Source organism: Anomaloglossus baeobatrachus, chromosome 7, assembly GCF_048569485.1.
Source record: "Anomaloglossus baeobatrachus isolate aAnoBae1 chromosome 7, aAnoBae1.hap1, whole genome shotgun sequence".
Taxonomy (NCBI): domain Eukaryota; kingdom Metazoa; phylum Chordata; class Amphibia; order Anura; family Aromobatidae; genus Anomaloglossus; species Anomaloglossus baeobatrachus.
The window spans coordinates 46,057,049-46,084,148 of record NC_134359.1 but is presented as its reverse complement, the minus strand read 5'-3'; the positions used below and the strand labels follow the sequence as shown (position 1 = coordinate 46,084,148).

At 50.2% G+C, this 27,100-nt stretch overlaps 1 protein-coding gene across 1 annotated transcript in view; it reads left to right on the top strand.

The window, feature by feature from the left end:
- The window catches only part of IFIH1 (interferon induced with helicase C domain 1), a 152,391-nt gene that overhangs the window by 63,961 nt on the left and 61,330 nt on the right, over positions 1-27,100 (top strand). The window contains exons 5-7 of the mRNA XM_075317265.1: positions 16,096-16,319; positions 16,471-16,681; positions 24,897-25,114. Coding sequence (XP_075173380.1) covers positions 16,096-16,319; positions 16,471-16,681; positions 24,897-25,114 — 653 coding nt within the window. The remainder of the gene's footprint in view (positions 1-16,095; positions 16,320-16,470; positions 16,682-24,896; positions 25,115-27,100) is intronic.

Below are 27,100 nucleotides of genomic sequence, written 5' to 3'. Positions count from 1 at the left end.
CCAAACCTCAGAGACCTCAGCAAAGAAAAATCCAATCGAGGTTTCGGTCCTTTCGTCCCTCCGCCAAGACCCAATCCTCGTCGTCCAACCGGCCGGAGAAAGGCCAAAGGAACTCCTATGCGTGGCGGTCCAAGTCACGCCCCCAAAAGGCCGCGGGAGGCACTGCTTCCAAGACGGCCTCCACATGACTCTCGGCCTCATCTAACCACATCCTCGGTCGGTGGCAGGCTCTCCCGCTTTGGCGACGCCTGGTGGCCACACGTTCAAGACCGATGGGTGAGAGACATTCTGTCTCGTGGTTACAGGATAGAGTTCAACTCTCGTCCTGCGGCTCGTTTCTTCCGAACCTCCCCAACCCCCGCACAGGCCGACGCACTTTTTCAGGCAGTGGACGCTCTAAAGATAGAGGGAGTTGTGATTCCCGTTCCCCTTCAGGAACGTGGTCGCGGATTTTACTCCAACTTGTTCGTGGTGCCAAAAAAGGACGGGTCATTCCGTCTCGTTCTGGACCTCAAGCTGCTCAACAGACATGTGAGAACCAGACGGTTTCGGATGGAATCTCTCCGCTCGGTCATCGCCTCGATGTCACAAGGAGACTTCCTAGCATCGATCGACATCAAAGATGCTTATCTCCATGTGCCGATCGCACCCGAACATCAACGTTTCCTGCGTTTCGCCATCGGGGACGAACACCTCCAGTTCATGGCATTGCCTTTCGGCCTGGCGACAGCCCCACGGGTTTTCACCAAAGTCATGGCATCCGTCGTGGCGGTCCTGCACTCTCAGGGCCACTCGGTGATCCCTTACTTGGACGATCTCCTAGTCAGGGCCCCTTCTCTGGTGGCGTGTCAACAAAGTCTTACCGTCACTCTGGCGACTCTCCAGCAGTTCGGGTGGATCATCAATTTCCCGAAATCCAAGTTGACGCCGACCCAATCACTGACTTACCTCGTGATGGAATTTCATACCCAGCCAGCGTTAGTCATGCTACCACGGGACAAACAGCTTTCTCTGCAGGCGGGGGTGCAGTCACTTCTTCGGAGTCAGTCACACCCCTTAAGGCGCCTCATGCACTTCCTGGGGAAGATAGTTGCAGCTATGGAGGCAGTGCCGTTCGCGCAATTCCATCTACGGCCACTCCAATGGGACATTCTTCGCAAATGGAACAAGAGTGCTGCTTCCCTCGACAAGAACATCTCTCTTTCCCTCGCAACCAAAACATCACTTCAGTGGTGGCTCCTACCAACATCTCTGGCCTGGGGAAAATCCTTCCTACCCCCAACCTGGGCCGTGGTCACCACGGACGCGAGCCTGTCAGGTTGGGGAGCGGTTTTTCTCCACCACAGGGCTCAAGGAACCTGGACTCCAATAGAATCGTCCCTTCAGATCAATATCCTGGAGATAAGGGCAGTATATCTAGCCCTATTGGCTTTCCATCGGTGGCTGGAGGGCAGGCAGATCCGAATCCAGTCGGACAACGCCACTGCCGTCGCCTACATCAACCACCAAGGCGGCACTCTCAGTCGTCAAGCCTTCCAGGAAGTCCGGCGAATTCTGCAGTGGGTGGAAGACACAGACTTCACCATCTCCGCAGTTCACATCCCGGGCGTAGAAAACTGGGAAGCAGATTTTCTCAGTCGTCAGGGCATGGACGCGGGGGAATGGTCTCTTCACCCAGACGTGTTTCGAGAGATCTGTCGCCGCTGGGGAACGCCGGACGTCGATCTCATGGCGTCACGACACAACAACAAGGTCCCGGCATTCATGGCACGGTCTCAGGATCACAGAGCTCTGGCAGCGGACGCTTTGGTCCAGGATTGGTCGCAGTTTCGACTGCCATACGTGTTTCCCCCTCTGGCGATGCTGCCCAGGGTACTACGCAAGATCCGGTCCGAATGCCGTTGCGCCATTCTCGTCGCTCCAGACTGGCCGAGGCGGTCGTGGTATCCGGATCTGTGGCATCTCACGGTGGGTCAACCGTGGGCACTTCCAGACCACCCAGACTTGCTGTCACAAGGCCCGTTTTTCCATCTGAATTCTGTGGCCCTCAACCTGACTGCGTGGCCATTGAGTCCTGGCTCCTAGCGTCTTCAGGGTTATCTCAGGATGTCATTGCCACCATGAGACAAGCCAGGAAACCAACGTCCGCCAAGATCTATCACAGGACTTGGCAAATCTTCTTATCCTGGTGCTCTGATAACGGTTTTCCTCCATGGCCGTTTGCATGACCCACATTTCTTTCATTCCTACAATCTGGAATGGACAAGGGTTTGTCCCTCGGCTCTCTCAAGGGCCAAGTGTCGGCGCTCTCCGTGTTTTTTTCAAACGCGTCTAGCCAGGCTTCCGCAGGTCCGCACGTTCCTGCAGGGGGTTTGCCACATGGTTCCACCTTACAAACGTCCGTTGGAACCTTGGGATCTTAACAGGGTCCTGACGGCTCTTCAAAAGCCGCCTTTTGAGCCGCTGCGGGATGTCTCTCTCTCACGTCTTTCTCAGAAGGTGGCCTTCCTGGTGGCAGTCACATCACTTCGGAGAGTGTCTGAGCTTGCAGCGTTGTCATGCAAAGCCCCCTTCCTGGTTTTTCACCAGGATAAGGTGGTTCTGCGTCCTGTCCCGGAATTTCTCCCTAAGGTGGTATCCCCTTTTCATCTGAATCAGGATATCTCCTTGCCTTCCTTTTGCCCTAATCCAATTCACCAGTGTGAAAAGGATTTGCACTCTTTGGATCTAGTGAGAGCACTCCGGGTCTACGTGTCTCGCACGGCGCCCCTGCGCCGTTCAGACGCGCTCTTTGTCCTTGTCGCTGGCCAGCGTAAGGGATCTCAGGCCTCCAAGTCAACCTTGGCTCGGTGGATCAAGGAACCGATTCTCGAGGCCTACCGTACTTCTGGGCTTCCGCTCCCTTCAGGGCTGAAAGCCCATTCTACCAGAGCCGTGGGTGCGTCCTGGGCATTGCGGCACCGGGCGACGGCTCAGCAGGTGTGTCAGGCAGCTACGTGGTCTAGTCTGCACACTTTCACGAAGCACTATCAAGTGCATACCTATGCTTCGGCAGACGCCAGTCTAGGTAGGCGAGTCCTCCAGGCGGCGGTTGCCCACCTGTAAGAGGGGGCCGTTTTTCGGCTCTTTTTATTGAGGTATTGCTTTACCCACCCAGGGACTGCTCTTGGACGTCCCAATTGTCTGGGTCTCCCAATGGAGCGACAAAGAAAAAGGGAATTTTGTTTACTTACCGTAAATTCCTTTTCTTCTAGCTCCTATTGGGAGACCCAGCACCCGCCCCTGTGCCCTTCGGGCTGGTTGTTCTTTTGTGTACACATGTTGTTGATGTTGATTTGTTCTTTGGGTTCATGGTCTTCAGTTCTCCGAACATCCTTCGGATTGAATTTACCCTAGACCAATTTATAAGTTTTCTCCTTCCTGCTTTTGCACCAAACTGAGGAGCCCGTGATCCACGGGAGGGTGTATAGGCAGAGGGGAGGGGGTTACACTTTTTTAAAAGTGTAATACTTTGTGTGGCCTCCAGAGGCAGAAGCTATACACCCAATTGTCTGGGTCTCCCAATAGGAGCTAGAAGAAAATGAATTTATGGTAAGTAAACAAAATTCCCTTTTTCTTCGTCGCTCCATTGGGAGACCCAGACGATTGGGTGTATAGCACTGCCTCCGGAGGCCACACAAAGCATTACACTAAAAAGTGTAAGGCCCCTCCCCTTCTGGCTATACACCCCCAGTGGGATCACTGGCTCACCAGTTTTCGGCTTTGTGCGAAGGAGGTCAGACATCCACGCATAGCTCCACTGTTTAGTCAGCAGTAGCTGCTGACTATATCGGATGGAAGAAAAGAGGGCCCATATAGGGCCCCCAGCATGCTCCCTTCTCACCCCACTGGTGGTTTGTAAGGTTGAGGTACCTATTGCTGGTACGGCGGCTGGAGCCCACATGCTGTTTTTCCTTCCCCATCCCCCTGAGGGGCTCTGAGGAAGTGGGATCTTACCGGCCCCAAAGCCCTGAGGCCGGGCTCCATCCACAGACCCATTGAACCTGCTGGATGTGGAGCGGGAGTGCCGTTCAGGGACATGGCCCTGCACCATTCAGGTACTCTGTGTCCCCGTACACACAGGCACAGCACACTCCAGACTTGCTGGGTGTGCTAGTGCGCCGGGGACAGTAAAGGGTTACAGTCACTGCAGCCTAGCTGAGTGACTTTATTTATTGGGAACTACCGCGCCGGACGCTCCGGGAGCGGCGGCGCGGCTGGGACTTGTAGTGCGCCGGGGACTTAGCGCCGACCGCGCTTTTACGGCGGCGGCGCTTATAAATCCAGTCCCCGGCTTTTGCGGCCTAGCTCAGCTTCGTTCCCGCCCCCACCCTGTCAATCAGGGTAGGGGAGAGACGCTGTACAATCAGCAGCGCCGAGGGCTGGAGCCTTATTTACATGCTCCAGCCCTCTCACTAGACACTGTGGGACGCCGGTTTCCCGCTCTGACTTGGGGCACGTCCACGGCCCGCCCCTACTCATACGAGCTGAAGAAGGACGCCGGCAGCCATTCCTGCAGCCCGAGCTGAGAGAACGGACTCTGGGCAACCAACAGGACTAGGGCGACCACACACCCGCTTATAGGCGGGCGGTAAGCGGCACCTGGGGTGCTGACACTAAATACCGCAGTTTGTCTATTTGTATTTTAAGTACACTGCATAGGTCGCTATTTTGGGCTATATGCCCTCTTAGATGGCGACACATCAGCAGCAGGAAAGCATGGGTGCTAAGGCACAGGCTTTCCATGCTGCTTGTATTGCATGTACTGAAGTGTTCATGTGTATTTATGCTTGTATGCTATACACTGCACTGTACGGTCGCTAGTCTTGGCTATATTCGCCATAGAATGGCTAGACTACAGCAGCAGAAAAGCAAGGGTGCTGAGGCACAGGTTTTTTTCTATGCTGCTTGTATTGCAGGTGTTGCAGTGTTCATTTGTACTTATGCTTGTATGCTATACATTGCACTGTATGGTCGCTATTCTGGGCTATATTCCCCTAGATGGCTAGTCTACAGCAGCAGAAAAGCAGGCTTTCTATGCTGCTTGTATTGCATGTGCTGCAGTGTTCATTTGTACTTTATGCTTGTATGATATACATTGCACTGTACGGTCGCCATTCTTGGCTCTATAAGTCGGCAGCAGCATATAAGCAACACAGGCTTTCGATGCTGTTTTTGCTGCATGTGATACTGTTCCACGGCACTGCTCCCCATTGGGTGCAATGCTCCCCTGTAGCACTTGGTCAGCCGGGGTCTCTACTTGACGTGGCCAAAAGAACCACCTCTCAACCCTGTCCAAGGACAGGGACGGAGTTGCAAGGGGATAGAGACTTGCAGTCCGGACAGGCCATGGGCAATCTGGATCATTGCTCCCTGGCCACCCTCACTTGGAATAAAATCGGTGCTCCGGGGGGGTCCCAGGAGGCTCTCTGTATGATGAGGCAGACGTAGCTCATCAGGACTTTGATCCTGACACCGCTCTCACTCCGGATACACCGGATGGTGACGCCATAAGGCATGATCCTATAGCGTCCATCAATGGAATGTTGGATCTTTTCTCCCTCAGCTCCCCCAGCGGAGGAGTCAGCTTCACAGCAGGAGAAGTCCCATTTCAGTAGCTCAAACGTATATTGAGTATTGTTCTGGCCACGCTGACTTCAGAGAAGCAGTCCAGGAACACCACGCTTCCCAGATAAGCGTTTTCTCCAAACGTATTAAGGATACACGTTATCACTTTCCCCCTGACGTGGTCAGGCGTTGGACCCAGGGTCCAAAGGTGGATTCTCCAATCTCCAGGCTTGCGGCTAGAGCCATAGTTGCAGTGGAGATGGGACTTCACTTACAGATGCCATTGACAGACAGATGGACTCTGGTTGAAATCTGTCTATGAGGCTATCGGCGTGTCGGTTGCTCCGGCATTCACAGCCGTATGGGCACCCTAAGCTTTTCAGCTGTTCTTGCGCAGCTGGTCTTGAGCACAGGTACATCTGTGCCGCAGGGGCGTCCGTAACCTCGCAATGTCTGCATTGCGACTTACCCTATTAATGCTGTCCTGGAAGGACAGTCGAGATTTCGGTCCTTCCCAGGCTCGGGCAGGTCCCAATTGTCCTCGTCCAAAAGGGCTGAAAAGCCTCAGAGGGGCTCAGCTGCCGGCCGGGCTCAATCACGCCCAAGGAAGGCAGCCGGAGGAACCGCTACCAAGGCGGTCTCCTCATGACTCTCAGCTCTCTCATCTTTCCGCATTCGCGGTTGATGGCAGACTCGCTCGCCTTTGGCGACATTTAGCTGCCACAGGTCACAGACCGGTGGGTGAGGGACAGTGTGCCCACGTGCACAGGACAGAGTTCTGTTCTCGTCCTCCGACTCGATTCTTCAGAACGTCCCCACCTCCCCACCGAGCAGATGCTCTTCTGCAGGCAGAAGGAGTGGTTATCCCGGTTCCTCTTCAGGAACAAGACACGGTTTTCCTCCAATCTGGTTGTGGTGCCAAACAGGGATAGCTCTTTCCGTTCCGTTCTGGACCTAAAACTGCTCAACAAGCACGTGGAGGCCAGGCGGTTCCGGATGATACCCTCCGCTCCGTCATTGCCTCAATGTCTCAAGGAAATTTCCTAGCATCAATAGACATCAAAGATGCTTATCTCCACGTGCCGATTGCTACAGAGCACCAATGTTTTTCTACATTTCGTGATAGGAAACGACCATCTTCAGTTCGTAGCTCTGCCATTCGGGCTGGCGACAGCCCCACGGGTGTTCGCCAAGGTCATGACGGCAGTGGTAGCAGTCTTGCACTCACAGGGACACTCTGTGATCCCTTACTTGGACGATCTACTTGTCAAGGCACCCTCTCAAGAGGCATGCCAACTCAGCCTGAATGTTGCGCTGGAGACTCTCCAGACGTTCGGGTGGATCATCAACTTCTCAAAGTCAAACCTGTCACGACCCAATCACTAACGTATCTTGGCATGGCGTTTCATACCCTCTCAGCGGTAGTGAAGCTTCTGCTGGACAAGCAGCGGTCACTACAGACTGGGGTGCAGACTCTCCTTCAAGGTCAGTCGCACTTCTTAAGACGCCTCATGCACTTCCTCGGGAAGATAGTGGCGACAATGGAGGCGGTTCCGTTTGCGCAGTTTCATCTGCGTCCACTTCAATGGGACATTCTCCGCCAATGAGACGGGAAGTCAACATCCCTGTACAGGAAAGTATCCCTTTCACAGACGGCAAGGACTCTCTGCAATGGTGGCTTCTTCCCACCTCATTATCACAGGGAAGATCCTTCCTACCACCGTCTTGGGCGGTGGTCACGACAGACGCGAGTCTGTCAGGGTGGGGAGCGGTTTTTCTCCCCCACAGGGCTCAGGGTCCGTGGACTCAGCAGGAGTCCACCCTTCAGATCAATGTTCTGGTAATCAGAGCAGTGTATCTTGCCCTACTAGCCTTCCAGCAGTGGCTGGAAAGAAAGCAGATCCGAATTCTATCGGACAACTCCACAGCGGTGGCATACATCAATCACCAAGGGGGGACACGCAGTCGGCAAGCCTTCCAGGAAGTCCGGCGGATTCTGATGTGGGTGGATGCCACGGCCTCCACCATATCCGCAGTTCACATCCCCGGCGTAGAAAACTGGGAAGCAGACTTCCTCAGTCGCCAGGGCATGGACGCAGGGGAATGGTCCCTTCACCCGGACGTGTTTCAGGAAATCTGTCGCCGCTGGGGAAGGCCGGACGTCGACCTAATGGCGTCCCGGCACAACAACAAGGTCCCAACCTTCATGGCACGGTCTCGCGATCAAAGAGCGCTGGCGGCAGACGCCCTAGTGCAAGATTGGTCGCAGTTCCGGCTCCCTTATGTGTTTCCACCTCTGGCACCCTTGCCCAGAGTGCTACGCAAGATCAGATCCGATTGCAGCCGCGTCATACTCGTCGCCCCAGACTGGCCGAGGAGGGCGTGGTATCCGGATCTGTGGCAGCTCACGGTCGGCCAACCGTGGGCACTACCAGACCGACCAGACTTACTGTCCCAAGGGCCGTTTTTCCATCGGAATTCTGCGGCCCTGAACCTGACTGTGTGGCCATTGAGTCCTGGATCCTAGCGTCTTCAGGATTATTCCACGGGGTCGTTGCCACCATGAGACAGGCTAGGAAGCCCACGTCCGCTAAGAACCACAGAACGTGGAGGATATTCTTATCCTGGTGCTCTGCTCAGGGAGTGTCTCCCTGGCCATTTGCATTGCCTACCTTTCTTTCTTTCCTGCTATCTGGGTTAGAAAAGGGTTTGGCGCTCGGCTCCCTTAAAGGTCAGGTATCGGCGCTATCCGTCTTTTTTCAGAGGCGTTTGGCACGCCTTCCTATGGTGCGCACGTTCCTACAGGGGGTTTGCCATATTGTTCCCCCGTGCAAGCGGCCGTTAGATCCATGGGATCTGAACAGGGTACTAGTTGCCCTCCAGAAGCCGCCCTTCGAGCCTCTGAGTGAGGTTTCACTTTCTAGACTATCCCAGAACGTGGCTTTTCTGGTAGCGATCACATCTCTTCGGAGAGTGTCTGAGCTGGCAGCGCTGTCATCCAAGACTCCCTTCCTGGTCTTCCACCAGGACAAGGTAGTGCTGCGCCCCATTCAGGAGTTTCTCCCGAAGGTGGTATCCTCTTTTCATCTTAATCAGGATATCTCCTTGCCTTCGTTTTGTTCATCGGTATGAGAAGGATTTACAATTGTTAGATCTGGTGAGAGCACTCAGAATCTACATTTCCCGCACGGCGCCCTTGCGCCGTTCGGATGCACTCTTTGTCCTTGTCGCTGGTCAGCGCAAAGGGTCGCAGGCTTCTAAGGCCCCCTGGCTCGATGGATCAAGGAACCAATTCTTGAAGCCTACCGTTCTGCTGGGCTTCCGGTTCCATCAGGGCTGAAGGCCCATTCAACCAGAGCCGTGGGTGCTTCCTGGGCATTACGACACCAGGCTACGGCTCAACAGGTGTGCCAGGCAGCTACCTGGTCGAGTCTGCACACCTTCACCAAACATTATCAGGTGCATACCTATGCTTCGGCGGACGCCAGCCTAGGTAGAAGAGTCCTGCAGGCGGCAGTTGCCTCCCCGTGGGGGAGGGCTGTCTTCGCAGCTCTAACATGAGGTATTTCTTTACCCACCCAGGGACAGCTTTTGGACGTCCCAATCGTCTGGGTCTCCCAATGGAGCGACGAAGAAGAAGGGAATTTTGTTACTTACCGTAAATTCCTTTTCTTCTAGCTCCTATTGGGAGACCCAGCACCCGCCCTGTTGTCCTTCGGGATTTTTGGGTTGTTTCGGGTACACATGTTGTTCATGTTGAACGGTTTTTCAGTTCTCCGATGTTACTCGGAGTGAATTTGTTTAAACCAGTTATTGGCTTTCCTCCTTCTTGCTTTTGCACTAAAACTGGTGAGCCAGTGATCCCACTGGGGGTGTATAGCCAGAAGGGGAGGGGCCTTACACTTTTTAGTGTAATGCTTTGTGTGGCCTCCGGAGGCAGTGCTATACACCCAATCGTCTGGGTCTCCCAATAGGAGCTAGAAGAAAAGGAATTTACGGTAAGTAACAAAATTCCCTTCTTTTCTGTTAAACTAATTTCAGAATCAGACATACTTTGCTTGGATAATACAGTATTAGCTGTCAGGTTTCCTTTTAAAGGGGTTGTCCACAACTCTGACAACCTCTTCTGATTCTACTTGTTTCCCCCTGTTAAAATAAAAGACCCAGTACTCCCCTCCCGTTCTGGTGCGGTTCCAATGCTGTCAGTAATCGCGATTCAGATCTCATGTGACATCACCGGTGCCCCTCGTCCAATCATCACCAGCTTCTCTCCCCCTGCCTTCAGACCAAATGAATTAATCAGCAGGAAGTGAGTGCTGTGACTGTCGCTCATTTCCTATTTATTATTCATTTGGACTGAAGGCAGGAGAGATAAGCCGGCGGTGATTGGACGCAGAGCTTGGATGACATCACAATGTCACGCGATCTCCGAACCGAGGTTGCCAAGAGCTCTGGAATGCCACCAAAACATGAGGTAACTACTGGGTCTTTTATTTTAACTGGGGGAAACAAGTGGAATCAAAAGTGCTTGTCCTAGTAGTGGACAACCCCTTTAAAGGGAGTCTGTCAATTAATTTTGTAGTGCAATACTAATTTTATCTTTAAATAGGTCTTAAGGAGACTTTTCAGGATCAGTAAGTTTTATTGCTCTACCTCATCCTGTTATCTTGCTGTATGCTCCATAGAATTCAGCGTCTTTTGTACACTAGTCAAGTGTATGTAAAAACAATTTGGATAGTCACTGCGCCCCCTCCCACCTTTCAGTGCATTCTCTAACACTGCTGAAAGGTGGGATGGAGTATGGGTGGGGGCAGCAGTGCAAATTCAGTTCACTGATGCCAGCACTGAGAGATTGGATGGGGGAGCAGGGCATATGCAATTTGTATTTACATAAGCTTGACTAGTTACTATGTCACACTGAATTCTATGGATCTTACAACAGGATAACATAGAGCAATAACACTTACTGATCCTGAAAGGTCTCCTTAAGCACTATTATAAGATAACATTAGTAATGTACTAGAAAATCACCTGACAGAATCTCTTTAAAATAAGCTCTGCATGCAGATTCTCAGGGAGATCTATGTCTGGCCCAAATATATTAACAGCTCATTTACATGTTAATAAAATATGGATTTCACTGGAATAAGACATTGAATTACAGATATGAAGGTGTCAATTTAAGGGTGCTTTACACGCTGCAATATCGTTACCGATATCGCTAGCGTGGGTACCCGCCCCCATCGGTTGTGCGAGACAGGCAAACCGCTGCCCATGGTGCACAACATCGCCCAGACCCATCCCACTACTTACCTGCCTAGCGACGTCGCTGTTACCGGCGAACCGCCTCCTTTCTAAGGGGGCGGTTCGTTCGGCGTCACAGAGATGTCACAAAGCGGCCGCCCAATCAAAGCGGAGGGGCGGAGATGAGCGGCTGTAACATCCTGCCCATCTCCTTCCTTCCGCATTGCGCGCGGCGGCAGGTAAGGAGAGGTTCCTCGTTCCTGCGGTGTCACACATAGCGATGTGTGCTGCCGCAGGAACGACTAACTACATCGTTACTGCAGCAGCAACGATAATTGAGAATGGACCCCCATGTCACTGATGAGCGATTTTGCACGTTTTTGCGACGATGCAAAATCTCTCCTAGGTGTCACACCCAACGACATCGCTAAAGCGGCCGGATGTGCGTCACCAATTCCGTGACCCCAACGCAGCGTGTAAAGCGGCCTTTATTCTGCTTTCTATGACTTGTATGCCCATATAGATGGGTTAGGAAGGTTGATCCTACTGCAGGCTATGTGCCCACGGCACTATGTGCCCGCGGATATATCCGCAGGTACGGACGCAGTTTTCCCGCAGCTGATCCCCGGAATCCGCAGCTATACATAGCTGCGGGATTCCAGCAAAATATCTGCTGTAAACCTGCGGACATTTGTGCGACTTACCTGCGGAAGTCCCGGCCTCTATCTCCATAGTGGAGGGCCGGGATTTCCGCAGGAATAATTGACATGCAGTCATGTGCGGCTGCGGGACATCCGCAGCATATTCCGCAACCGCACATACCGCAGCATGGATACAGCACTCCCCATGTCCCATAGGATAACATGGGGAGTGTCTGTACTTGCTAAAACCCGCGGATTTATCTAGAAAATCCAGATAAATCCACAGGTTTTCCATGGCAAATTCCGCGGTTACAGAGTCCCGTGGGCACATAGCTTCAAGGCCCCGTCACACACAGCGACGTATCTAACGATATATTGCCGGGGTCACGGATTCCGTGACGCACATCCGGCATCGTTAGCAACGTCATTGCGTGTGACGGCAAGGAACGACTGTTAACGATGGAAAATACTCACCTTATCATCCATCGTTGACACGTCGTTCCTTTTTAAAAAATCGTTGATTATTGAGCACGCAGGTTGTTCGTCGTTCCCGAGGCCGCACACATCGCTACGTGTGACACCTCGGGAACGACGAACTGCAGCTTACCTGCGGCCGCCAGCAATGCGGAAGGAAGGAGGTGGTGGGATGTTACGGCCGCTCATCTCCGTACCTCCGCTTCTATTGGGCGGCCGCTTAGTGACGCCGCACGAACCGCCCCCCTTAGAAAGGAGGCGGTTCGCCGGCACCAGCAACGTCGCTAAGCAGGTAAATCCGTGTGACGGCTCCTAACGATATTGTGCGCCACGGGCAGCGATTTGCCCGTGACGCAGAAACGACGGGGGCAGGTGCTTTCACCAGCGATATCGCTGCATGTAACACCCCCTTTTTAATCCACGAGATTGTAACAGGTAGCACAATTAGATCACATTTGTATAATTTGTTGGCTATATATTAGTATAAAACCACGATCCGTATCTAAGTACTGAGCCTGTTAAATAGTGCAGAAGACTATTAGGATCCAGTGTTTGTATGACTCACTTCATGCCTAGAATACAGTATGCAATAATGTGGGGGTGATGATTCCACGTGAGTCCTTTGTAAGTGAATGTCAATGCACAATGGAGTACAGAACAGCTTCAGCGTAAAGCTCGCACAGACAACGCATTAGTTTACCATCCTTTTGCCCTTGTCAATGTTTAGCATCAGCAACGCTTCAAACTAAAGGACAGGTCACTAATGTCGGATGTAAGATTGCAGCTTTTCTGCAAAAAGTTTAATACTGATGATAATCTATAAAGTAAAAAAGAGTTGAATTATTATATTTTGGTTCCTAATGAGCAAGAACCCCTTAACAAAAAGTGAAAAATCTCCACTAATTACAATGGCTTGAGTTGTACCTAGGTTTATTCTCCCATTTCAAAGCTGTATCTGCTTCTGATAACATTTTAGATTGGCTGATAGAGTTGTCATGGGTCTGCTTTAACCCAGCAGACACTATATCTAGGCAGCATGAATCAGAACCTGGCTCTGATTGTAGAAAACATAGGTTGAAAATCCAGCCGGGGGCTAAAAGGAAAGACAAGACCCCAAACCACTCTACTTGATTGATGACACGGTGACTGGATGACCAGACACCTAAGCTGATCTTCAGACTGTGGACCCTGTGCTGTCCCTTAGCTCAGAGGTATGTTTGATGGTACTGAGGTCTGAGCCACCAGTGTGACCCTAACTCCTGTCCAAGTCTTGTTGTAACTCCCCTCCCCCACCCAATGGTTGAGCCAGGACTGTAAACACAAACCCCACATCTAACACGAACAGGGATAAAAACAAAAGCCCGTACACCCGGCAATCACACACAAAGAGCTACTAAACGTGCACAGGGGGAAACAACATCACAGGGGGGAAGTAAACAAACAACTGGGAAACTGCCACACCGAACAATCAGCACACCACTGACTGCTGCAGTCAGCACCAATGCTGCAGCCAATATAGCAAGTAGCAGAGAGGGCTTCTCCAGCTCCTTTCTCCTCCTGGCCAAGCTTCCAAATGATTAAAAATTATCAGCACCCTCTGCTGGAAGCAGAGGTTATATATAGGACCTGGGAGTGGTCCAAACTGGAAACACCTGACCAGGAATCAGAAGCTCCTGGAAAGTAAATTGACATTAACCCTCTCTTCCCCAAAGGAAAGGGAATCAATTTAATCAGCAGAGTCTCACAAGGTAAAGTAGTATTCTGAAGCAGAACCTGTCACTTCTACAACAGAGAGATGACTTTGACAATTGACATGTCTTTCCGCAAGAACACAAATGATAGATCTGTCGATCAACTGGAGCGAAGCAGTGGGAAGCCGGCAGAGGCAGCGCTGTTTTACTCTTGTTTCTGCCTTTAGTTTCTGGAATTTCAGAGGAAAACATAGCAGCAGGGCTCTTATTCATGCTGCCCATAGTTTGAGCAGCATGAATCGAGTGACAGGTTTCCTTTAAAGGCTTTTGTTGTTTATTTGATTCCTATATGCAAACTTTAAGGAAACCTGTTAGATTGTATTTCCAGTTTCCGTGGACAGCACAGGATAAGCAAAGCAGAATGATATATAGGTTTGTGGGGAAAGGATTCAGTATAACTTGTATTGTATTCATTGAAATCCTTGTTTGTATGAGTAGGAGTCCAGTAGGCGGTCCTACTAACTTGTATTGTATTCATTGAAATCCTTGTTTGTATGAGTAGGAGTCCTACTCAGTGATTGACTGTTACCTCTGCATGCACAGTCCTACAGGGACCACTCACTGGACTCCTATGAATACAAACACCAGGAATTTTAATGAATAAAATGCCAACAAAAAGGTAATAATCTGCTCCTCCTGCTTTATAACATCCTGCCTGCAGATCAGACACCATTTTAAACATATGTTCCCTTTTTGAAGCAGTTTTCTTAATAGTCCTCATTACCAATTTTTTAACCATTTAGCTGCTGCATAGTATAGCTAGGTCTTTTATCTGAGTGCTCTGTAAAGTGAAGAAATCCATCAGTAGCTCAGCTCTCTGCATTCCTCCTCCCTTTTCTCAGTGTTAGAGATAGCAGGAGGGAGGTGGAGAGGGTTCTACAAAATCTTCATGGAAGAAGGTATCTAAGGGAGGCAGAAAAAACAGACTATAGACCAGGAGGAAAGAACAAGAGGGAATAAGGGCAGGATAGAAGGTCTGCTGATATGAGCTAATGAAGACAGCACCACCCTAGATACATGCTGGCCTCGCATCCAACCTCTATTACTGAGAGAAACGCTCCTATAAGAGAAAATTATAAAACTGGGAGCAGTCAGGAAACTGAAACCACGAAGGTTGCAGATTGAAACTTAGGTTTACCATTTCTTGATAAAATTGCACTATCACGTCGCAGACTAGGGGAGAGTCCGGCGTGAGCCAAAACACACAACGACAAGAGTATCACCACGACAAACAAGGGGTACACTGGAGACACTAACAACGGAGGGCCCAAGGACTAGTGAGAGGGAATATGGACACCTCCTCCAGTTACCTGCCGCTGTACCCTGCACTCCTAGCCAGCCACTATAAGGGCTCATGCGCACGTAACTGCTGAATATTCTGCTGCAATTTGACAGCACATGTGCGCGTTAAATCGCTGCAGAAACACTGCATAATGGATGCAGTTTTTCTGTACAATAAAAGCCGATTTCATGCGCTCTGGCTGCTGCCCCCACCATAGACAGAGCTCGAGCTGCATCCATAGCGCACAAATTAATTGACATGCTCATTTTATGAACGCACGGATTTGGGTCAAAATTTTAGCACCCAAATCGCTGCGTTCATAAAAGCATTGTGCGCATGTATCATGCACAATCTACATAGATTGTGCTGGGGACGCAGGACGCATGCATTTACACTGCAGTGCTATACGCAGCGTAAATGCATGCAATTACGCAATGTGCGCATGAGCCCTAAAAGTTTCTCACCTGTCGCCAAGCAGGAACCTGAAGCCCTGAGAAGACCCTACAATAGTCCCTGGCTAGGGAGTGGGCAGGTGAAGGACGCTAGTCTCACCGCTGCACTGAACACATCAGGGAAGGAAGACAGATAGGGGGGAACACAACAACAGACTGCTGCAGTCAGCACCAAAACTGCAGCCACCACAGCAACATCAACAGAGGTTTTCAGCAGCTCCTTCCACCTCCAAGACCAGACTCCGAATGAAAAGAGAATAACCAGCACCCTCTGCTGGTAGCAGAGGGTATATAAAGGGACTGGGAGTGGTCTTGAAACCATAAACACCTGAGCTGGTAATTAGCCTGCCTCCTGGCAAGGAATAATGATATTAACCTTACAACCGTCAAAGGAAAGGCAACTCTCAAGTCCTGAATCTGTCACTAGCCTCATAATGCAGAGAGACGACATGACAAAACTCTGAAATAATTATTTTTACATTTAAAAAGTGTCCAATGTCTAAAGATATCTTTTAATTCCAGAATCATTATCTACTCAAGAGGGTTTGTGTGAGATGGAAACTTCCAACCTTGCATATTATAGCATTGACATGTTTTAAGATCGAAGCATCCAATTGAAAAATGCCTTCATGTCTCATTTACAGAGGAAAAAGTTGAGCACAGAACGAGCCATTCTCCAGTCCGTGAAATGACTCTTCGAGATTACCAGATGGAAGTGGCCAAACCGGCTTTAGATGGAGAGAATATCGTTATATGTTTGCCAACGGGAAGTGGGAAAACCAGGGTAGCGGTTTACATTGCACGGAGACACCTGGACGAAAGAAAGGAAAAAAAGTTGAAACCAAAAGTCATTGTCTTGGTGAACAAGGTATAAAACGAGCCAATTGCTTATCTGTGGTTTTATTTATAATTATACATAGAAGAGGTAAATTAAAAATACACGATGGACAAAAGTTATGAACATGCCATAAACAGGAGAGGCTGAAGACCCAAACCACTAAGGTTGATATTTTTTGCAGGTCCCCTTGGTTGAACAGCACTACCGCAATGAGTTCCATCCACACATGAAGGATCGCTATTCTGTCACCAAAATTAGTGGAGATTGTCAGTTGAAGATTTCGTTCCCTCAAACTGTGATGAAAAATGATGTAATTATCTGTACAGCCCAGATCCTGGAAAACTCCTTAATACAGGCAGAAGAAGATGAAGAAGAAGGTGTCAAATTGTCAGGTATGTGTCACGCTTAGAATGGGGAACATAGGGCAAAATAAGGGAGCAAGAGGGAAACCCTGACACTAGGGAAGGGGAAGATGGAGACCCCTGGAGAAAGCCTACCGCTGACCCCTGGCTCCCCTGACATCTCTAGATAGGTTCCGCACCTATGCTCAGATCAGGATACCTAGGCCCTGGCTGGCCCTGAAATAAGCCCTAGGTAGGGTGGGATGAGCAACCACTCTTAAGTACTAAAAAACACACAAGGGAGACAAGCAAAGGAATGCAAAATAGACTTATCTACAAGATGACTTGGGGTCCCGTCACACGAAGCGACGTTCCAGTGATCCCACATGGTCGCTGGTGAGCTGTCAATCAGGCAGATCTCCACAGCGATCAGAGTCCAGCCACCAGCGACCCGTGTAACGACGCTGTGCTTGGTAGCCAGGGTACACATCGGGTAACTATGTAAAACGCTTTACATAGTTACCCGATGTGTACCCTGGCTACGTGTGCAGGGAGCCGGTGTATGACAGCCTGAAAGCGGTGGTACGCTGGTAACCATGGTACACATCGGGTAACTAAGCAAATCGCTTTGCATAGGTACCTGATGTGTACCATGGTTACCAGCGTACCGCCGCTCCCTGCACATTCAGATCACCGTCAAACACGCCAATGCGTGCTGCACAGCTGGAGACCAATGAGCAAAAAATGTTCCTGATCGTTTTGTAATGATTAGCGACCTCACAGCAGGGGCCCGCTCGCTGCTGCTTGTCACACACAGCGATATTGCTAGCGAGGTCGCTGATACATCACAAAACCTGTGACGTTTCAGCGATCTCACTAGCGATCTCGCTGTGTGTGACTTTAGGGAGAAAGACAGCAACACACAACGAGTTTTCACAGGAGATTTCAAGCTGACTGCTTGCAATCTGGACACCATAGAAGTAACTCTATCACCGGCAACAAAATAAGGGGGAATGCAGAAATATATATACACAGGGAGAGGAAATAAGGACCTGCAGCTGAACTGCCAAAATATCTGCACAAACGACGGGGGCGGGTACACTCGCTAGCGATATCGTTATCGATATCGCGGCGTGTGACGGGGCCTTTAGCTTCAAATGTGACCTTCATTTTTATAGACAATCATCTTGGCTATCTCATAGATAAATTTGACTTGCAACTATTTAGCATATGATTAGTTATGCACATTTTTGTCATGTCACTGCATTGTTACTGTTTTGCTCCTGTTGGTGGAAAAACCTTTTCTTCTTGTATACTACAAATTACAACCTGTTCTCACATTTCCAAATAGCTGAGTGTGTTATTAAGTTGATTCCCAAGCAAAAGGTCACCGGTTCAAATCAAGGGGCAGCCCCGAAGATTTCCCAAGAAAACGGAAACAGCATTATCCAGCTCATCGATTTTGGTCTCTCAGCCAAGAAAATTACCAAGCTGCATCATGTGAGGCCATGACAGGTGGAAGAATATGAAATGAAGTTTGTCCATCTATTCAAAACCCAAGAGGTGGATCTCCAGGCAAAGTATCGGAGTCAACAAGTCGGCTCATCACAATGTCTATCAGTTCTGGCTCGACAAACGTCAGCTCGTATACTTCATAATAGTGAGATCACAGATGTCCATGCAAGCAACGTGTGTTCCACAAGTCTGGAATGGTGGCCTGAAACAATGTGAAGAAGCCTCAACTTCAATATCATAAGAAGTGTCAACTCAAGTTTGCACAAAAGTGGACAGTAGAAGTTGAAAACGGGTGATTTAGACCCATTAGATGAAAGTCAATAGACTAGGCTCTACTGGGTGCAAATGGGTCTGGAGGAAACGAAGGAAAAACGGGTGAACAGGTCGAGAAATTGAAGGAACTGTCAAATTGGATTAAAGAAACCTGATGATATGGGGGTGTTTCACAACCAAAGGCATTAGATACTTGACCAGAATCTATGGTGGTCTCAATGCTGAGCTAAAGTATATCACAAAAGTGAGTACACCTCTCACATTTTTGTAAATATTTTATTATATCTTTTCATAGGACAACACTGAGGTTCTGACCCTGTGATACAATGTACAGTGCTCAGTGTGTATCTTGTATAACAGTGTAAATTTGGTGCCTTCTAAATAACTCAACACACAGCCATTAATGTCTAAATTGCTGGCAAAAAAAGTGAGTACACCTCTAAGTGTAAAGTGCCAACTTGTGTCCAAAGTATCAATATTTTGTGTGGCCTCCATTATTTTCAAGCACTGCCTTACCTTGCGTGGGAATGGAGGTCACTAGAGCTTCACAGGAGTCACTGGATCCTATTCCATATTCCATGACGACATCACGGAGAATGTGGATGTTAGACCTTGCGCTCCTCCACCTTCTGTTTGATGAGGACCCACAGATGCTCCATAGGGTTTAGGTCTGGAGATGCTTAGCCAGTCCAGCACCTTTACCCTCAGTTTCTTTAGCAAGGCAATGGTTGTCATGGAAGTGTGTTTGGGGTCGTTATCATGTTTGACCCAGCTTCTGAAGGGGGGGAGATCATGCTCTGTTTCAGTATGTCACAGTACATGTTGGCATCCATAGTTCTCTCAATGAACTGTAGCTTCCCACAGCCAGCAGCACTAATGCAGCTCCAAACCATGACACCCCCACCACCATGCTTGACTGTAGGCGGGTCACACTTTTCTTTGTACTCCTCACCTGGTTGCCGCCACACACCCTTGACACCATTTTCCAGTAATCCATGTTCTTAGTCTGCTTGTCTTCAGCCAACAGTTTGCGGGATTTCTTATGCATTGTCTTTCTAAGAGGCTTCCTTCTGGGATGACAGCAATGCAGAGCAATGGGATGCAGTGTGTGGCATATGGTTTGAGCACTGACAGGAGGACCCCCCTGCCCCTGTAACCTCGGCAGCAATGCTGGCAGTATTCATATGTATATTTTGAAAAGACAACCTCTGGAAATGATGCTGAGCACGTGCACTCAACCGCTTTAGTTGCCCATGGCGAGGCCTGTTCTGAGTGAAACCTGTCTTTTTAAACCACTGTATGGTCTTGGCCACCGTGCTGCAGCTCAGTTTCAGGGTGTTGGCAATCTTCTCATAGCCTCTGCCATCTTTACGTAGAACAACAATTCTTTTTTTCAGATCCTCAGAAAATTATTTTCCAAGAGGAGCCATGCTGAACTTCCAGTGATCAATATGAGAGAGTGTGTGAGAGCTAACACCAAATGTAACACACCTGCTCCCCATTCACACCTGAGACCTTGTAACACTAATAAGTCACATAACACCGGGGAGGGAAAATGGCTAATTGGGCACAATTTGGCCATTATCACTTAGGGGTGTACTCACTTTTGTTGCCAGCGGTTTTGACATTAATGACTGTGTTGAGTTATTTAGAGGACTCCAAATTTACAGTGTTATTCAAGCTGCACACTGACACTGTACATGATATCACAGGGTCAGATCTCCAGTGTTGTCCCAAAAAGATATAAAATATTTACAAAATTGTGAGGGTTGTACTCACTTTTGTGATATACAGTATATGTGAGTATCCTACAAGATGAGTTACTTCTTACACTCGAATACTATGGGTATGAAAAGGGCGGCCGACATAGTGTTCCAGCAGAACAGCCAGACGCATACTTCAAGAATGGGGAAGAAATGGTTCAATGACAATGAATAAAGCCCGCTTTACACGCTACAATATATCTTACGATGTGTCGGCGGGGTCACGTCATAAGTCACGCACATCCGGCATCGTAAGGTACATTGTAGTGTGTGACAGCTACATGCGATTGCGATTGAACGTTAAAACGTTCTTCGCATACACGTCGTTGAATCCTGACGAATTGCACGTCAGGTTGTTCAATGTTCCCGAGGCAGCACACATCGCAGTGTGTGACACTCCGGAAACATTGAACAGATCTTACCTGCCTCCCGCGGCTCCCGCCGGCAATGCGGAAGGAAAGAGGTGGGCGGGATGTTTACGTCCCGCTCATCTCCGCCCCTCCGCTTCTATTGGCCGGCTGCCGCGTGACGTCGATGTGACCGCGAACGTCCCTCCCACTCCAGGAAGTGGACGTTCGCCGCCCACATCGAGGTCGTATGGACGGGTAAGTACGTGTGATGGGGGTTAATCGTTTGTGCGGCACATTCAACAAAATTGAACGCACCGCACATACCATGGGGGCGGTTACGATTGCATGCGATATCGTATGCAGAATCGTAACATGTAAAGCAGGCTTTAGAGGTGCTGGATCTTAGCTTGTTTCACAGACAAAGGTGTTGGATACTTGACCAGGATTGATGGTGGTCTCAAGGCTGAGCTATATGTGAGTATCCTACAAAACGAGTTACTTCGTACACTTGAGTATTATGGGTATGAAAAGGACGACATATTGTTCCAGCAGGACAAAGACCCGAAACATATGTCAAGATTGGCAAGGAAATGGTTTAATGACAATGAAGTAGAGGTGCCAAATTGGCCCCCACAGTCCCCAGACCTCAACCCAATGGAATACTTGTGGGTAGAGTTGAAGAAAAACCTGTATTCATACCCAAGTGAGCCGACCAGTATACACCAACACTGGGAACGTGTAGAAGAGACCTGAGATCAGATTTCGTTCAGACATGCTTGAGTCTGATCGAGAGCCCAGAAGGGTTCAGGCACTTGTAGTGGGTGGGCCTACCCCCTACAAGTTCAGCACAGGTTACCCGGCATTGTTATTATTAAAAATGTTGCATTTTATTATTACATGTGATTTTGTGTGTTAGGGCACCCCCTAGTGGCCGGGTGGGACGGCTGTTGCCACCGGGGAGGAGGAGTCGGCCGGATATCTAGGAAAAGTCTGAGTGTGTGTGGGAGAGAGGATCCGGGACAGCAGACAGTGAACATCTGCAGCGGCAAGTGTGTGTGTGAGCGGACCATCAAGGGACACCGGAGAACAGGAGGTGGACGCAACCTCAGGGTCTATTCCGCTGGTGTGGGTCCAGTGCGTGCTTGACCGGAGAGTGGGAGCCCGGAGAAGAAGAGTATCTAGGGCATATCCCCACCAGAGGGTGCGTTTGGGCAGGTTGTCCCCAGCTCCACTAATATTGCCGGAATCTGCTGACCGGAGTGTTTTATCCTTGTGAATAAATGTCATTTTTATTGCATCTGGACTTTTGCCTGCCGACTCTTTGTGCATCGGCCGATGAAGATACTGACACACACTTTCTCAACATTAAAGAAGTACCAAAGCCAGGGATGTGCCTTGAATACAGTGCTGCCACGACTACACAGCCAGAGGCCTCCCTGGCTGGTCACTTCATGTGGCGTAGTCGGCAGGATGCGATTCCCCTGCCAGGAACCCAAAAAGCTGGAGATCAGGTCGTGCCTGGAACACAGGACCCGGACCATGATGCAAGGTTTCCAGTCCCCTGGTGGGAAGAAAACACAGTACCCGTAGCGTTGGACCGGGTACAAGATGGCGGCAAGGAGGCCGTTATCTGTAAGGAAGAAAAGGCGCGAAGAATTGGCGCCAAAAGAAGAGCCTGGGGCTGGCCGGCGCCGAAGAGAAAGTACGGAGTACTCCGCCCAAAGAGGGGAGGCGCCAGCTCCAGGGCATTGAAGAAGAAAAAGAAGTACCTCAGCAGAGGAGTCAAGATGATGCGTGAGGCTGGGGGTGGGGTCCGTTTAAGAGCGGGAAACGAAGACCCGCCTCCACTCTTCCCAGTCTCAGCGTCGACACCACCGCCATTACCAGCGATACTGTCGGAGACCGAGATGGAGACCTTTGGGCAACCCGCGGAGTTGGCAACGACTATGGCCCTAATCAGCCTCGGTCGAGGTCGACCCCGGTTCGCCCCTGCTAGTGAGGCCGCGTTGGCGGACCTTCCCATTGGACCGGGAGGTTCCACCAGGCCGGACAAAGTTTCCTGGAAGACCTCATGGGATGCTCAAACCGGGAGCACCATCACAGAGGTGAAGGCGACCTATGCCACCCCACCCATGCCAAACCGTCCGGGGGTTGCAGTCTTCCCATGGGAGACCCCGCAGCTTAACGCCGCCGCTTCCCCATTTGTGCCGGAGCCGGCTGAGGAGTTCACTGAGCGCTTGGAGAAAGATCACCTGGGCTTCTTCTGGGACCCAGTCATCGCCCCGCCTGCGGAGTCGCGCCCCAGTGTCCCGACCCCGAAGCCTGACCCCGTCCAGGAACGTCTCCTGGCCGAGACCATTGTCCGGGAAATGCTGTCCGGTTCCGGTGGCGAGGAGCTGGCACAGCAGTTTGTGACCGGGGTGGTTGTTAAGTTCAACCAGCAGGACGGATATGGATTCATCCGAGAAGTCGAGACCGGGGATGATTACTTTTATAACAGAGTTCATCTCGACGTGGAAGGACTGCCCAAGCGACTCCATACTTTGTGGCCGGGCGAGAAAGTCCAGTTCCTGCCGGACGCAGGTAGCCGCGGCCTGTTTGCGGTTTGTGTCTCCCGCATGCCAACCACCCGGGAAGCGGAGCAGTGGCAGGAGGAGATTGAGTGGGAGGAGCAGCAAGAGCGGCGCCGGAGCCATGCCAGACCGCTCCCGCCCGCGCCCTCTCAACCCCGGCGCATCATGGCTGCTGTCCCGGAAACAGCGACTGCATCGGCCCCTGACCCGGAGAAGGTTCCAACCGTGGTAGCGGTAACGCAAAATGTTACAAACAAGCCGGTCATCATGCTGGACGCACCACCACCATCTCGGGCAGAGACACCATCACCCCCAAGAGGAGCTGCAGCAGCTGCACCGGCGGAGCCGCCTTTCGCCCCTGTGTCTTTTAGGCGAATCCGCCGCCAGCCGGGACAATCTCTGGGGGCCTATATCCAGGCTCAAGCGGAGGAGTGGAAGAGAGCCTGGCCCCCAGAGTAAGTTGTTGACTTCAGCACCTTCAAAGACCGGTGTTGTTCCAGACCGGCAGAAAGTTCCCTTGTTGTTGAAAAGTTTTACGGGCCTGTTACCCTCCAGCAAAGACCGGGAGCGCTCTTGAAGCCTCCGGGCACCCATCTAAGACCGGGAGCGCTGTTGAGCCTCCGGGCGCCCATCTAAGACCGGGAGCGCTGTTGAGCCTCCGGGCGCTATCCAGAGACCGGGAGCGCTGCTGCGCCACTAAGCGCCCCTACAGATCGGGAGCGCCGCTGAACTGGTGCCGCTGTTGAGGACTGACCCAAAAGGTTTTTATGTGTTAATATGTTTAAAGTTTAGAGCCTTGCCGGGAGGCTCGGAATTTAAGAGGGGAGGCATGTAGTGGGTGGGCCTACCCCCTACAAGTTCAGCACAGGTTACCCGGCATTGTTATTATTAAAAATGTTGCATTTTATTATTACATGTGATTTTGTGTGTTAGGGCACCCCCTAGTGGCCGGGTGGGACGGCTGTTGCCACCGGGGAGGAGGAGTCGGCCGGATATCTAGGAAAAGTCTGAGTGTGTGTGGGAGAGAGGATCCGGGACAGCAGACAGTGAACATCTGCAGCGGCAAGTGTGTGTGTGAGCGGACCATCAAGGGACACCGGAGAACAGGAGGTGGACGCAACCTCAGGGTCTATTCCGCTGGTGTGGGTCCAGTGCGTGCTTGACCGGAGAGTGGGAGCCCGGAGAAGAAGAGTATCTAGGGCATATCCCCACCAGAGGGTGCGTTTGGGCAGGTTGTCCCCAGCTCCACTAATATTGCCGGAATCTGCTGACCGGAGTGTTTTATCCTTGTGAATAAATGTCATTTTTATTGCATCTGGACTTTTGCCTGCCGACTCTTTGTGCATCGGCCGATGAAGATACTGACACACACTTTCTCAACATTAAAGAAGTACCAAAGCCAGGGATGTGCCTTGAATACAGTGCTGCCACGACTACACAGCCAGAGGCCTCCCTGGCTGGTCACTTCACACTGATGAATGCCAAAGGTGGATTTACAAGATACTAACAGAATAATAAAAATCTAAATTTAGATTTTTTTTTTAGGAGCAAAACGGTAACAATGCAGAGACATGCTACATAACTAATCATCTGCTAAATAGTTGCAAGCCAAATCTAAATATAACATAGACAAGATGATTGTCTATAAAATGAAGGTCGTCTCACGCTCAAAGCTCTAGGGGATGGTGAGATATCGAGCCTGGAAGTCAAAGGTTTAAAACATTGTTACCCTTTTGCTCAGCGGTCTGTATTGTTTTATATTAAGTTAACTCATTCTGGCTTTGATTTACAGATTTTTCCCTCCTCATCATTGATGAATGTCACCATACTCAGAAGGGCGATGTGTATAATAACATTATGATAAGGTATTTGAAACAGAAAAAGAGGAATAAAAGGTCGCATAAGTTGCAAGAACCAGTGGTCCCACTTCCACAGATCCTCGGATTGACTGCATCGCCAGGTGTTGGTGGAGCCAATAATAGTAAAAAAGCTGAGGAGCACATCTTAAAAGTAAGTATTTGAAAAGTCTGAATTCCACCCCCCCCCCCCCCCCAAAATAAAAGTTAGATAATTAGTAGATGATGTTAAATCCAGACATTTAAAGCAAAAAGAGGAAAAAAAGTAATGAGCTCCCCAGTCCCATGGCATGCGGGGTGAATAATCCTACAGGTGCAATGTGTGGAAAGTGGCCGGCTCCTGAGCATTGAATCAAAAATGTATCAACAAAAACCAGCATCCGCAATGGAGATAAGTTAAGATATCACATTTATTGGTTCCTTCTAAAATAGCATAAAAACCTAGACACCTGCCTGTCTACACGTTTCGAGTGTATAACGCTCATAATCATGGTCACACAGTGGCATAAGTAGAGTCTGATGGGCTCCTGTGCAAAGTTTGAGCTTTTTTCCCCCATATGTTGGTCACATGTATGGGCCATTGTAACATTCTAAATCCTATAAAGAGAAACAAGTTGCCCCTCCTCCCCCTTCATTATGTAGTGATGACCCCGTTTTGTACAAATGCCCTCCATCCTGGGCCACTTTCTGGTATATTTATCCCCCACCCTGGTATATATGTCACCATCCTGGTATATTTGTTCACATCCATGGCCCATCCTGGCATATATGACCCCATCCTAATATATATATGGCTCCATCCTGGTATATATGGCCCCATCCTGGTACATATGGCCCTCATCTTGAGTCCATTATGGTATGTATGGCCCCATACTGGTACATATGGCCCTCCTCTTGAATCCATTATGGTATGTATGGCCCCATACTGGTACATATGGCCCTCATCATGGCCCATTCTGGCATATATAGCCACATCCTGGTATATATGGCCTCATTCTGGTCTTATCCTGGTATATATGGCCCCATCTTGGTGCATATGGCCCTCATCCTGGTATATATGGTCCCATTCTGATATATATGGCCCTCATCATGGGCCCATCTTGGTATATATGGCCCCATCCTGTATATATCAGGTAGGGCTACTGATAGCGTATATCTTTTAGGTAAAGGATCTAGCCGCACCTTTCTTTTGCCCTCGTGTCCCCCCCAGCTACATATATCAATGCGCCAACCCTTATGCAAATTCATCAAACCCAGATATGTCACTTTACAGAACAAGCTTCCTTGGCTCCAGAGTGTAGTAGCAGCGGCTTTATACCCCTCCATCTGATGCTCTGCATTGTGCTTGGTGATATAAGGCTGCAGGCAGCCACTCGACCATGAAGCTCCCGGTTGGGGCTAGAGTTCTTGCACTCATGTTGATACCAAAGGAGGTCTGAACTCTGCAGTTATGGAGTCAGCAGAGCATTGATGACTTCTCTGCGCTCTGCTCCTCAGCATTCGGCCCCCCTGCTCTATAACGTTATGGGGTCTACAGTTCGTGGCTGAGTTGCTGCGGTTCCTTCCACTTCTCAATAATATCACTCACAGGTGATGGGGGAAGATTTAGGAGGGAAGAAATGTTATAAATGGGCTTGTTACAAAAGAAGCTCCTATTACAGAACTCGCTGGTATCAGTCTTTACCATGAGCCATTCTGTAACAAATGTTTGTAAAGGCATTTCCAATAGTTCCTGATGTATAATAATTGTAATCTGCACCTTACATGTTCCAAGTGCAATACTAAGGGGTACTTTGCACACTACGACATCGCAAGCCGATGCTGCGATGCCGAGCGCGATAGTCCCCGCCCCCGTCGCAGCTGCGATATCATGGTGATAGCTGCCGTAGCGAACATTATCGCTACGGCAGCTTCACATGCACTCACCTGCCCTGCGACGTCGCTCTGGCTGAGGAACCGCCTTTTTCCTAAGGGGGAGGGTCGTGCGGCATCACAGTGACGCCACACGTCAGGCGGCCAATAGAAGTGGAGGGGCGGAGATGAGCGGGACGTAAACATCCCGCCCACCTCCTTCCTTCCGCATAGCCGGCCGGGACGCAAGTTGGAGATGTTCCTCGCTCCTGCGGCTTCACACACAGCG